General features: G+C 38.1%; 1 protein-coding gene across 6 annotated transcripts in view; it reads left to right on the forward strand.

The window, feature by feature from the left end:
* Positions 1–13,147, forward strand: part of HMCN1 (hemicentin 1) — a 190,655-nt gene that overhangs the window by 128,019 nt on the left and 49,489 nt on the right. For all 6 annotated transcript variants that reach the window (XM_057427409.1, XM_057427413.1, XM_057427412.1 and 3 more), the window contains 9 exons: positions 1,167–1,280; positions 4,672–4,758; positions 5,140–5,331; positions 6,090–6,263; positions 7,259–7,372; positions 8,785–8,930; positions 10,824–10,974; positions 11,717–11,920; positions 12,571–12,684. In XM_057427409.1, the coding sequence (XP_057283392.1) occupies positions 1,167–1,280; positions 4,672–4,758; positions 5,140–5,331; positions 6,090–6,263; positions 7,259–7,372; positions 8,785–8,930; positions 10,824–10,974; positions 11,717–11,920; positions 12,571–12,684 (1,296 nt within the window). The remainder of the gene's footprint in view (positions 1–1,166; positions 1,281–4,671; positions 4,759–5,139; positions 5,332–6,089; positions 6,264–7,258; positions 7,373–8,784; positions 8,931–10,823; positions 10,975–11,716; positions 11,921–12,570; positions 12,685–13,147) is intronic.

The raw sequence follows: 13,147 nt of genomic DNA on the forward strand, positions 1-13,147 counted from the left end.
CTTTTAATCTTTTAATTCAGATGCTGATGTTTCCTTCTGATGATGCTTCTTATATATCCTTTAGAGAAAAAAAAAAAAAAGGAAAAATAATATCCACCACTGTTTTCCTTGCAGACCATGCACTAAGCTGCACACTAGCTTTAGGAAGGAGAAAAGCTTTAATTAGGTTTTAGGTAAATGTAGAAAATCATATCCTGCCTCAGCACTGAAGCCCTGGGTGTGCTATGGTATGTGATACCAGAGAAAGTTACAGTCTCCTGCAGGCAGAGATCTGCTTCATTTTGCTTGTTATATGGCTTTGTTCAGGGTGTGGATGGGAGAAGGAATTACAGTGCTGCAAAAACTGAGCCTGCAAGAATTGAGCCTTCTGCTGTCTCAGTACTCCTTTCAGCAGGTAGAACTCCTTGGGCAGGGGCACATCCATTAACCAGGTCAGCAGTTTCTTCCTTCAAGGCGTACGATCGGGAACATAATTTCCTGGGATATATCCCAATAATGAGACCCTGTGGATATCCTCAGGCAGGAGATGCATAGTTCAGATATGATGTACTGTGTGGTAATGACTGCTTAATGTGAGAGCTACTAAAGAGAAACTGTGAGAAAGCTGAAGGATGGCCACTTGTTTTCACATTTAAATGCTCACTGGTGTTTGTTTTGCCGTTTTTCTGCCAAAAAGGAAGAAAAGATATTTTGCTATGGAAAAGCATGGATATTCTTGATCTTTTGGTCAAACATAGCTGCAAATCTTCTTCCTTTTAAGCTAGTGTGCCTGTGCAAAGTTTTTCTGACAACAGCTCTGCCACAGTATTAAGAGAAATCTGCTACTTTAAAACATTACAGGTAACCAGTACTGGGGTGGGGAGAGATGCTTATGTCAGGGTAGTTTGGAAGTTGCTGACTAGAAAGAATAGGATGGTCAATGTGAAGCACAGGTCTAAAAGCACTGGGAAATGATAGGAGTAGGAGTAAGGTTAGACCCTTTCTCTTACTCTTTGTTCAGCAAAACAAAGCACATTAAAAATTAAACCACATGAAAAAAAAACAGGTGTAAATTTAAGCAAAACATAAAAGATTAAGAGATAGCACCTACAATTTGGGAGCATGTGTTTGGAGAAGGACTTCAGTGATAGTACTTTTTCTTTGGTTTTTTTCCACTTTCCACTCAGGAGGCAGAACACTCCGTTTGACACATACAAGTGTAGCAGATGAAGGTCAATATACTTGTGTAGTGACCAATGCTGCGGGGGAAGTGAGTAAAGATTTTGCCCTTTCTGTTCTAGGTAAGTATGTGATAATTTTTGTTACAGAAGAAGGGAATCTAGTGTTTACTTTGATAATATTTAAAAAATGATTATGCCAAAATGGATGCCCTTAGGGGGAAAAAAAAAGCTAATTTGATAACATGGTTAGAAAATAGAATTTTAAAGAGAAGTTACCTCTACATGTGAATTTGTTGTTTCTTTTGTTTTTAAAGAGAATATTCTTCAGGCATAATTTGGAATAAGTGGCAGCTACTTGTGTTTTGTGGATGGTTTGTTTTCTTTCTGAAAAGGAGCTATGTCAACAAACTGGCTTCAGTTAGGTTCCTGTTTTAGTCAGAGAAATCTGGGAGATGCCTACAGCTGGACTCCCATCCTCTCTTCAGTTTCTTGTTGCTCATAGCTTCACTGTCCTTTGGGTGTGATGAATGAGGTGAATCAATTTATAAGTGATCTGGAAAAGTGGGGTGTTTGTGTTTTCCTAGTCATGTTAGTTTTCAGCCAGATTAGTTCCCTGCTGGTTTACCACACAGCCTATGAATGCCAGTATTGGTGAAAGGAAGACGAGAATGAGCGGTCAGTGAAATAGTGCTATATCTTTTGGCACGGGCCAGAATTTAAGCTGGTTTGAGTCAAAAGAAAACTGGCCCCAGGAAGCCATATGAAAGTGGCATGATGGTAATAATCTATTGCAACGAAGATGTGAAGGCAAAGCCAAGATGGACAGGAAAATTAAACAGTGGAGCTGGAATTGGTTTTGCAAAATAGAAATCTTAGATCCAGTGGAAACCTTCAGTCAGTAAAGCCTTTGGTATTTTAAGGGTTATAAACCAAGTGTGGTAGTGGGTGAGCCTGCTAACATGTTTAGACAAGTACTGGTACAGCAGGCTCTTTAGATTGCTGTTTAGAGCAATTAATGTGTAATTTTTTTCACAATAATTGTTCTAAAAAAAAAAAATCCCAAGAAATACCGCCTTTTTTGTTTCATAACTATTTGTTATAAAATAGCAGGCCTGATGTAGGTTGTCTTACATTACTGTACATCATTTTCCTTTAGTTTCTTTTCTCTAAGGTGCTGACCCTTATCAGCTTCCCTTGCCTTCCGCTGACTTATGCACATTCAGACTGTGAATGATAACTCACATTCATGTCAGTTCATGTTTATTTGATGAGCTCACGGAAGTGTAAGTCTGGTAGAATGGAAGAGATGGATAAACACTGAAAAGCATTCATTGTTTTACTGTTTTCTTTGGAGGCTTTCAGTGGCAGGGTGTTCTCGAGGGTTCTGGGAATCTATTCCATAGGTTTTGTTTGACTTGAAGAAAAATGCTCAGTGAAGCTGATTGCAAGTGGTCTAAGTGGAAAATTCTATTGTTCAGTCATCTCTTCCCTTCCCTCAGTAATTCCTTTGTCTTTCTAGAGGAAAGTTACTGGAATGTGTCCTGATAGCAACACAGGATATCCATTGGCTCACTGTAAATAGGAACCCTACAGAGACTTACCAGTGTTTCTCTAAATTGTAGGAGGTGCAACAGGACAGCCAGTTTGCATGGAGAGCTTGATGTAATAAGCATAATATTTATATTTGCAAAATGTTTGGTGTGGCTTTGCCATATTTCTGAAATTAACATGTGTTGATATCTTATGATATTATTTTGGGGCCAAAGTGATGAATTGCTCTGTTTGTTTATGAATAGTAACTTTTGGCCTGACTTTAAAGTTCTGAAGTTTATTATTTTAGGTTATATTTATTTCCTCCCATATAATTCATTCACTGGTTGATGCATCTTTGCCTCATTGCGTTTGAACATTAGAACCCATACAAAAGTCTGGTTTGCATTGCTTGTACAGTCGCAGCAGGGAATTTGATTATAATTGCATCACAAGCTGGTAAGAGTGCCAGTACTGGCAGCATCTTCCTTCCTGAATGCTAAATTCTACTAACCCACATCTCACCATGTGTCCTGCTCAGAGGCCAACTTTTTAGCCATACGGAAGCAGTATCTTTGCTGCTCCAGTCAAGTGAGATGCAGACCTCTTTTTTTTTTTTTTGATTTTTCACTGTAGTTTGTACACTTCATTAGTATCTAAATCTGCTGTAGCAACATTTTTCTCTGTGGAAATGAATTCTTCATATTAACATAATCCTTATTTTCATAAAACTTGCTTCCAGTTTAGTTATAGATCACAAATAAGCTGCTGAATAAATTTTAATACCTTCTTTTTAGGTCTTCTACCTAGGCTGAGTTTGCGTTTTGTAGGCTTATTAAAGGGTAGTATCTGGCTCCCTAGTCCCACATTTTGTTACTAAACTTTCAAAAATCTCTTGGACATTAGGTATCATTCTTACAGCTATAGGCCTCCTTTTCAACCTGTTTATTCCATGCCTACTCTGATTTGTGATGCCATTTTATTTTGGCCTGAATCTGCTTTGAAATAAGTAGTTGATTGGATCTCTTTACCACTTTAACACATTCATAATCTGGCCTTTCTAATCCAAAAATACATGAGTCTGTGTAGTCCTGTTGACTAAGATTATTTGAAAACACATCATCAAGTAGTCAGCCTTACAGTAAGAAGTAAGAGTTTTATTGTATTGAGTTAACAATTTGGGGTGTGGTTGGGCATTTTAGGGGTATTTTTTTGTCTTCTGTTTCGTAGAGAGACATAATCTGTATCGCTGCAAGATACCTTTAGACCTATATAGTTTGCTCATTTGCATATGGAATTGTCTGTATTTGCATAAAATACATGTATGCTTTTAAACAACATCCATTTTTTGGTAATGTATTGTATTTCAGAGCATGCTGGTAAGGAAAAAATAAACAGCATGTTATGTAAATAGGCAAGTTGACTCTTTTTTATAAACCTGTTGGAAAACAAGCAATATGGTAACAACTCTTTAAGTACATGGTTTTGAACAGATAAATCACTTGCTGCTTAATATGTATGACAGAATTTTTTTACAAACTCAAAAAACTTTCTAGTGCGTAAAATCACCAACAAGTGCTCGTCATCTTTGCCCTACTGTGCATACTCAGAAATATTGCCCTACAGAAGATATTCCTCAGCACCCTGAGTATCTCTCTGGCTCTGAAAATTAAGTGAGGTGAATGCTTTATGGGCCTTTGGTCCTTTCTTGCCTTTTGCATGTGCTAGCATGGTTAAGAGGTGCATATATGTTGTCTAGCAGGTTAGTTCTACAATGTCTCACACCTGGACCTGTTTCTGGTAGATCTGAGCCATTCACAGACTGATGTGATTAAGGGAAGCATACACTGAGATACTGTCATTACTGTATTTAGAATCATAGTATCATAGAACAGTTGGGGTTGGAAAGGACCTTAAGATCATCTAGTTCCAATTGGTTGCAAGTAATATTTGCCGATGTTGTTGTCTTGTCTGTTTGCAGTGCCTCCAGGGATTATGGGTGAAAATAAATTGGAAGATGTGAAAGTAAAAGAGAATCACAGAGTTACCCTAACATGTGAAGTGATAGGTAATAGTATACAATATTACTTATGAAACCCATGGTGTCAATCATCATTTATTCTGAACAGCATGTTTTTAATGGAAATTATGGTTCAGTGGAATTTCAAAATTTCAGATTTAACCATGGTGCTTATAGCAGGACTAAGGTCTCCTCCTTATAAATGTTACATAAAATGTAACATTTGCTGTGATATTTCTTCTCAAAGGCTGGTGGAATTTAAGAGGAGGTGTATATTACTTCAAGAGGTTCAATAGAGTGCATATTCCAAAATGTTTCTCTAAAGGATGTATTTTTAAAGGATATCTGAAATAGCTTTTTTTGTTTGTTTGTTTGTTTGGAAATGGCTATGCCACAACTAATATTTGTGATATTCTTTACTCTGTTAAGGGAACCCTGTACCACAGATCACCTGGATAAAGGATGGGCAATCTTTGACTGAGGATGAGAATCACAGGTTTCTGTCCAGTGGCCGTTTCCTGCAAATCACCAATGCTCAAATCACTGACACAGGGAGATACACATGTATTGCATCCAATACAGCTGGAGAGAAGAGCAAAAGTTACAGTCTTAATGTACTTGGTAAGACAGCTGGGCTGGCTCTTGCAGAGAAAATATTAATCTTGGGAAAAAGCAGATAATCACATTGGAATTTTGTAGTACTTTAATTACAGCAATGTGTAAGCTGCCTGTCTACAATTAAAATTTTATAGCTTAGTAAATTACAAATAATAGCAGTTCAACATAAACAGCAGTTCTTTGCTTTAGAGAATATAGAGCTAGAAAATGTGGAACTATGACAGAACTCGTCTGAATGGAATAAGCAGGACAGTACATTGGCTTATTGTGATTCAAGAAAGAAGTATCTGAGAGCACTTCAGGTTGTGATCTCTTCATAAAAGCTGAAAGCATCTGCAGTTCTGTTGGGATTTTTTTTTTTTTTTTTGCACGATGGTTATTGCATAACCACATATAAACAGTGGTGAGTTTGTTTACCACATCCTCATTTCCTAGGATCATGCCTCCTACCAATCTGCTGCTCACAGGATCATCAAGCAGTGGGTCTGCCAGCTGCTGCGCAAGAAGAGATGGCTGGCTTCCTGGTGACCTGTGTTTGACAAAGGCTTAGGGTGGACGATTCCACTGACATGGGCCAATTGTTGACTTCAGGACAAAAGATAAAATCAGATGAATGTTGTCTCATTCTGGGTTTCAGCACGTCTCATAGGAATGCCTCCCAGCTATTTAAGGCTGCAACCAGATTCCTAGACTGAACAGGGAAAAGAAAATTGGCTTTTCACAGAGGTCCTTCTTCTGGTTAATGATTTTGTTGTTCCTAGTGTCTCCAACCATTGTGGGTGCAGACAACCATGGAAATGCAGAAGATGTCACTGTTATCCTCAACAGCCCAACATCACTGGTTTGTGAGGCTTACTCTTATCCTCCAGCAATGATCACCTGGCTGAAAGATGGTAATCCTTTAGAATCAAACAGAAATATCCGTATTTTGCCAGGTAAATGTTTAGTTGTCATTGAGAAATAATACTTTTTCTTTCTTATTGTTCAGTTTCCTGTTACAGATTTAAAAGGAAAAAAATCAAAGAATGTATTTCTATTAAGCGTTGTTTGTACTTTTGTAGCATTTAGTAAAATTCCATTTTTCTAGATTATTAGTAGCTTGCCATTTTTAATTTGTGAAGTGACTCTTACCTAGCACATCTATGGAGGTGGAAAACAGGAGCAATCTTCACTCATAACACTGAAGCCATGTACATGAAAAAGAAAGCATTGTTAACTGCAAGTGTTCAGAAAAAGAATAAGTTGGTATTGATAGCAAGGAATTGAATAGTAATTCAATTGCATTTCTAGGAACGCAGTATAAAAAGAGCTGCAGCCAAGTCAAATAGTGACTCACCTCTGAGAATTCAGACTGTATAAATCATAAGTCGGTACTATGGGAAGGAAATTGATGGATTTCAAAGTTGTAGAGGCCACCTGGACTCTTAAATCCTACCAATTCTTGCATATTTGCAACTCTGACATTGTGGCTGTTGCTTCTGTCCATTCTTCAGAAGGAGTTAAGGGCCTCTTTCATAGGAAGAACTGCACTGAAACAGAAAGGCAATTCAGGAGCTCACATACCCTCCATATGTTGAATAAAGTCCTCTTGCTAAATCTTACTGATTATGCCTCCTTTCCCTTTTTCTGTGAAAGAAATGTGCAGAACCACAAATCACTTAATTCTGTCTAAATATCTTTAAGAAATTTCTTGCAGAGAACTTTGTTAACAAATTTTCTGAGAATCCGTAAGCAACAGGATTTGTGATCCAAAGCACTCCTGCAAATTATGCACACATTTATTACACAGTATACGGGGCAGTCAGGTTTTTATGATTATCTAAAAGCAGAATTTGGACCAAAGGGTTGAAAATATGCTGCAGAAACTATTTAAATAATTGGAAATCAGGAGTAAACGTAGAACTTTTTAAAGAATTATGTCTTTTGGCAGGTGGTCGAACTCTTCAGATTTTAAATGCACAAGAGTACAATGCTGGAAGATACACCTGCATAGCCACAAATGAGGCAGGAGAAACTTTGAAGCACTATGAAGTGAAAGTCTACAGTATGTAAATACTTCCCAATAATATTTTTTTTTCATTCCTCCATTTTTTATGCCTTTGCATAAAAGTTAAGTGTTACTTATCCTGATGAATACACAGATTTCTGTTAGTAGCTTTACTTAGCAAACATCCGCAATAGCTCATGGCATTCCTTGAGGAAGGATAACAGAATAGTTTGCTGTTGCATCCTTCACAAATGCTGCTGTTGGGAGAAAAATCTTAGTACCTCCCAGGTGAAGACATTTAAGAAACACTGAACTCCAGTTTCTTCTGAAATGCTTTTTTGGTAATGATTTTCAAATCAGATACGTACAACACAGTGAGAGATGTGAGTGGAGAATCTTGTGAGCAAAGAAACTATTTTAGAAAAAGGGGAGAGGCGGGGATCCATAACATCCAATGGGAAACTTTCTTGAGTAAGGTAAAACCAGAGGATACTAATTGAATAACCTTCCATGAAACACCATATGCACAAAAGCTTTCTTATTCAAGGTTTCGTGTCAGCACATTGTCCTTTGAGTATTTGTGCCTAATGCTCTATTTTAATGCACAAACTCTTCATTATGGGCTCAGTCAAGCATGATTTTTCATCTTTTTTAATTTTCTAGTCTGAACTGCAATTTGGTTTACTACCTCACAGTGACTGTGTTGTCATTTTAATGACACTAATTCCCTAATAAGTCCCCTTTGGATTCAGAATAATGAGAAGATGACAAAAGAGATCATTACTGAAGTACGGCTATCTAGCAACATAAAGCCCTGCACTTCCAAATGCCACTACAACTGTCAGTTATTGTGCTGCTGTAACCGTTACGGAGAATTTAAAATGTTCAATTGAAAAAAGGAATGGAAAATGCTTTGAAAGCATTTAAAAGATATTACGATACCAGGGTGGGGGTAGCTAAAGAATTCTGAAATATTATGGTTTTGTTCTGATTCAGAAGGAAGCAAGATTTTGCAACACTGGTATTTCAATGGAATGGAAATACTGAGTTTTGACTAGCTACTCTAAGTGTGGACTTCAGTTCAAACATGTGTTCCTGAGAATACTCGTTTCCATTAAAATGCTTTTCAATGATTGCATTACACTGAACTTCATAGAATTCAAGCCAAACACATAATAAAGTTCTATAGTTGGGTAAGGCTATAGTTAGGTTTCCATGTCTAAAACTGTTAAGTACAGTTTTATATATTTTATATATAATAAATATAGCAGAAATAGTTTGAAATACACACATATGTATATGCATGTTAAAAAAAAAAATCAGCTACGGGGAAGAGGCAGGCTACAGAGTAATGCACTTGCTTTCCCTGAGGTTATCATCCAGGTTTTCCCTTTGTCCAGTTAAATGTGAAATGCCACCTAAGGCATTAAGTCAGAAAAATCACGATTGCTCTCTTTGGTTTTGCGCAGTTCCGCCAGCCATTAACAAGGGGGATATCTCAGGGATGGGTCTGTCCCCTAAGGAAGTGAAGATCAAAATAAACCACAGCCTTACTCTGGAGTGTGAAGTTCACGCCATTCCTGCTGCTGCCATCAGCTGGTACAAGGATGGACAGGCCAGTCACAAACCTAATTCCTTCTAATGGGCAGATTTTGTACAGAAACAACTGCATAATCACTATCACTACTAAGGAACGTTCACACAGCCTAACAGGTTCATTTGCAGTGCTGAAGTCAGCAGGAAATCATCTTCCCACTGTCATTCTGGCATGACCACCTGTCACACATCTTAGGATGCTTGCTGTTGGCCAGACCTCTGCAAATTGACACCCTTGTTTTTTTTTGTGGGTGCTTGGCAGTGCTACTGAGACATCAGTTTCCAGGGCATGTTACCGGCTTGTACTTTAAAGAGGGGGGCCCTGCCCAGTAGTAGCCATGATATGACCACATGTCCCTTTGCTGTTGTGTAAAGTCCCCAAAGGTCATGTTAAAGGATGGCCTCGTGCTTGGTTCTATTAAGTGCTGCCCTTGCAGAAGTTGCAGAGAGCTTCCCGCTTGGTTCTGGCAGAGCTCCCGAAGCCACAAAGGCATCTGGATCCTCTGGGAGGGGGAATGAGGTGTGGTTCATGCCACACACAGTCTTCACAAAAACATTGGTCTGGAGAAGTTTGGAAGGACAATGCCACAGTACAGATGTGCATTTTACTTGGGGCTGGCTATAAATAAAACAGAAACTGTGCAACTCCTTTGTAAGAAATAAGACTATAAACTCTTGCTCTGACTGTTCTTGGTAGGGCACTTGCAGTGTGGCAGGCTGCTGCGCCCCTCCAGCTGGAGTAGCTCCTGCCAGATTTACAAAGCATGTCTGTCTGTTTTGAGCATATGCTGTAGTTCTTGGATATCCTGGGGGTACTGAATGTATTGCCAGTGAAAAATTATGCTGGGAGTAGTTGAGAGGTCCCCAAAGATAGATAGTGGCTATAAGCAGCTTGCTGCCACTGTCAGAGCAGCAGCTTTTTCTTAGGGTGCCCCCAGGTAAATGGCTTTCAGTCTAAACTAATTGTCCCCTGCAGGCCAGGAGTTCAGTGTGGACTGTCTAATGTGTTGTGTTTTCATCGAGAGGTACAGATTGCAGTAGTGTAGTCTCTACTGTCATGTGTGATGTAAATTCTAGGGACAGTAACATCTAATCCTGTGTATCTCTTCATTGCTGCTGCATCCATTTTATGTTTACACTGTGCCTGTAAGGGGCTACAGATCCAAGTGGCTGTGTGGCTGTAGAGTGAGTTAGATTGAGTTGTCCACCTCGTACAGAAAAGTATATGGTAGTTTTACATGTGTAGATTTTCCATCAGCTCATCTACTTAGCCAGTGAGTTCAGGGAATTAAATTAGCCTGGTTTAAACAGATGTCACAAGAGCCCTTGTCTGATGGGGATGGCATTGCTCCTTTACACAGCAGCTTGCATCTGGGGTTATGAATGATGTAAAACCACATTCTCTTAGGAGACCAGCTACCAAGATCAGAAAGGTGAAGATACAGAGTTTCTGGCAACCATGTAAAGAAAACTATCTCCAGAAACCTGGAGCTTGATCAAGTCTACTCAGGGAGAAAAAGCATTTGGTGTGAGGGAAAGAGGAACAGATGAGAGGAGAGCTGGGCTTCACCACCTGTGGCCAAGGCTACCACCCCAGGAGACCTGGCTTAGTACTGTCTTCTAAAGTAGTGACCCTCAGTAATCTGATGTCCTAAGCGACTGCCTTTTTTTGCATAGATCAAAAGCAGGCCTTGCCAGAAGCATTAACAGAAATTGAAGGATGCTCTGTTGTTAGTGATATCAAAGCAGATGAAATACCAAATTCTTACTCCTAGTATACTGTCTTAGGAAGGATTTTAAAACAACCTAAATTTGACTCAAAGAGAGATAACATCATATTACTTCTATGAATGTGGCTATTTCTAGTGTATATTTAGCCAAGTATTAATTTCCATGTAAAATTACATTACAGCCACTTAAACCAGATGATCATGTCATTATCCAAGCTAGTGGCCACACTCTGCAGATTAAGGAGGCTCAAGTGTCAGACACTGGTCGTTATACTTGTCTGGCATCCAACATTGCTGGAGAAGATGAAGTGGAATTTGATGTAAATATACAAGGTAAGCAGAATTCAGATAATAGAATTCTTCTGGTAGCCTCCTTTTCTGATGTTCTGCAATGCTGGAATTTTTATAATTTTACACCTCTACACCTGTGTCCTTTACACCTGCCTGGTCTAATCCAGTGCTTTTGTGTTTTGTGTGATTTCTATTTCATATGTATTTTGCTCATCTTTTAGAAATGCAGTATTTGGTTATTCTTTCTATTTTGTGACATACGCAGTGTTTTGGAAGTCAGTAGAATGACATGATAACTCTCATCTTCATCTAAATGACTCAAAGAAGTTTTTAAGTTAGCATAAGCCAAGACATCATATTGTATTTGTCTACATTGAGTAGTACTTAGAGGTCACAGACATAATCATTTTTTTTGGTCTACACACTATGTGTAAATATAAAAATCATTAGTAATTTATGAACATTTACAGAAAGAACTTGAGTGAAAGCAGATAGCTTGCTGTTTAAGTATTATTCCTGATTAATACTCTCTGTGCTTTGTTACCGGGTCTTCTTACACTTATTTTTTAGTCTTCAGTAGATATTCAGTAGATTGTTCAATTTTTCATTCTGACAAAACCAACTAGATTTTTCCAGTGTAATATAAATTGGAGGAGAGGGGTTAATTTAATACACTTATTTTTTTATTGCTGCTACTTAACAATCACAGTATCTTTTAATTTATTGGCTTTTAAACTAGTTATTTCTGCTGTAAAATTCTAACACTTTTCCCCCTTGGTTGTAGTTCCCCCTAGTTTCCGAAAGCATTACAAGGAATGGGAAGCTGGTAACACGGTAGATACAGGAAGAAGTGGAGAAAGTAAAGATGTGATTGTTAACAATCCCCTTTCGCTGTACTGTGAGACCAATGCTGTTCCTCCTCCAGTTCTTACATGGTATAAGGATGGCAATCCTCTGAGCTCTACTGATAAAATATTAATCTTACCAGGTGAGTATTGAAATGTCACTATCTGACACTAAGAAATGGCATTAGTGCTAGTATTTGTGTAGTAATAATGAACTGTTCCACTTCAAAACACTGCCTTAATATTCTTTTCAGAATTTGAGTTTTTGCTGTCTGTTGCCCATCTGTTGGGAGACCTATGACAGCCATTCCCAAAATGTATTCCTTATTAGGTCCTCTCTCTGAAGCTGTTTACATGGCTATGCTTTAAATGAAGAACTATAGGAGAGTACCTATAGGCTTCAGAAGTAGATTTTCCCAGTTTGGAACAGGTTTACTGAAATATTCTGTGTTTATATTTCCTTCTGCCTATTAGTTCTCTGTCACCTTGCTGAAAAATATTTATGGTTTCGATTGAAGGATGTCTGGCTGCATGTTGCTGGGTGGAAACGAATGTTATTGCTTTATGTGGAATTAATTACCCTTTTCTAACATTTCAGTATGAACATTGTTGAATTCCAAGTATCTGCCAGTAGAAAAAGTAGTTCGGAAATGAAGTCTTTAGTTACTTATAATTCAGAACAAATGCTGACCATTCACAAATTTGCTTGCTCAGGTCTCCAGTGAAATGTGGTGTGAAAATGATGGAAACTGCTTGGTGCTGCATTTAAATCCTGAATTTGTTTTCCTTCCAGGAGGCCGAGTGTTGCAGATTCCACGGGCACAGGCTGAAGATGCTGGGAGATACATGTGTGTGGCAGTAAATGAAGCTGGGGAGGATTCCATTCATTATGATGTCCACGTGCTCTGTGAGCTTTCCTGCTTTTGTTTTTCTTTTTTAATGCCAAAATGAGTTCTGTGTAAACTAATGAAGCATTATGGTCCAGGTTTACTTAATTTTTAAAAAGGTTTATAAATATTTTTAAACTATAAGATTAATGCTTTTATATAAGGTGCTAGAGTTTTGTAGAAGCATACAGAATTGAATGAAAATAGTATTAATGTTGTTAGTTTAGTAAGTTTTTAGGTTATTGCTATTGGAATTCAGTTGCATTACCCCATCACACTTCACCAAAAAGAAAAGTATAGGTAGAAATCCAGGTTTTATTTTGCTATCTCTTGGTCCCTAATCAATTTCCAATTCAAAATTCTGACATACTAGATTTTTCTCTCTCCTTATTTTGGTCATCATTTTCTAAAATATCTGCAAAACTCCCAAAGGCTTAAGGAAATCAGTGATACAGATCAACTATCGAATGCCTGCAGGGTCCA

The sequence above is a fragment of the Pezoporus wallicus genome, unplaced genomic scaffold (assembly GCF_028554395.1).
Source record: "Pezoporus wallicus isolate ANWC-B61680 ecotype Strahan unplaced genomic scaffold, APGP_CSIRO_Pwel_v1 scaffold_7107, whole genome shotgun sequence".
In the NCBI taxonomy this organism is placed as follows: Eukaryota; Metazoa; Chordata; class Aves; order Psittaciformes; family Psittacidae; genus Pezoporus; species Pezoporus wallicus.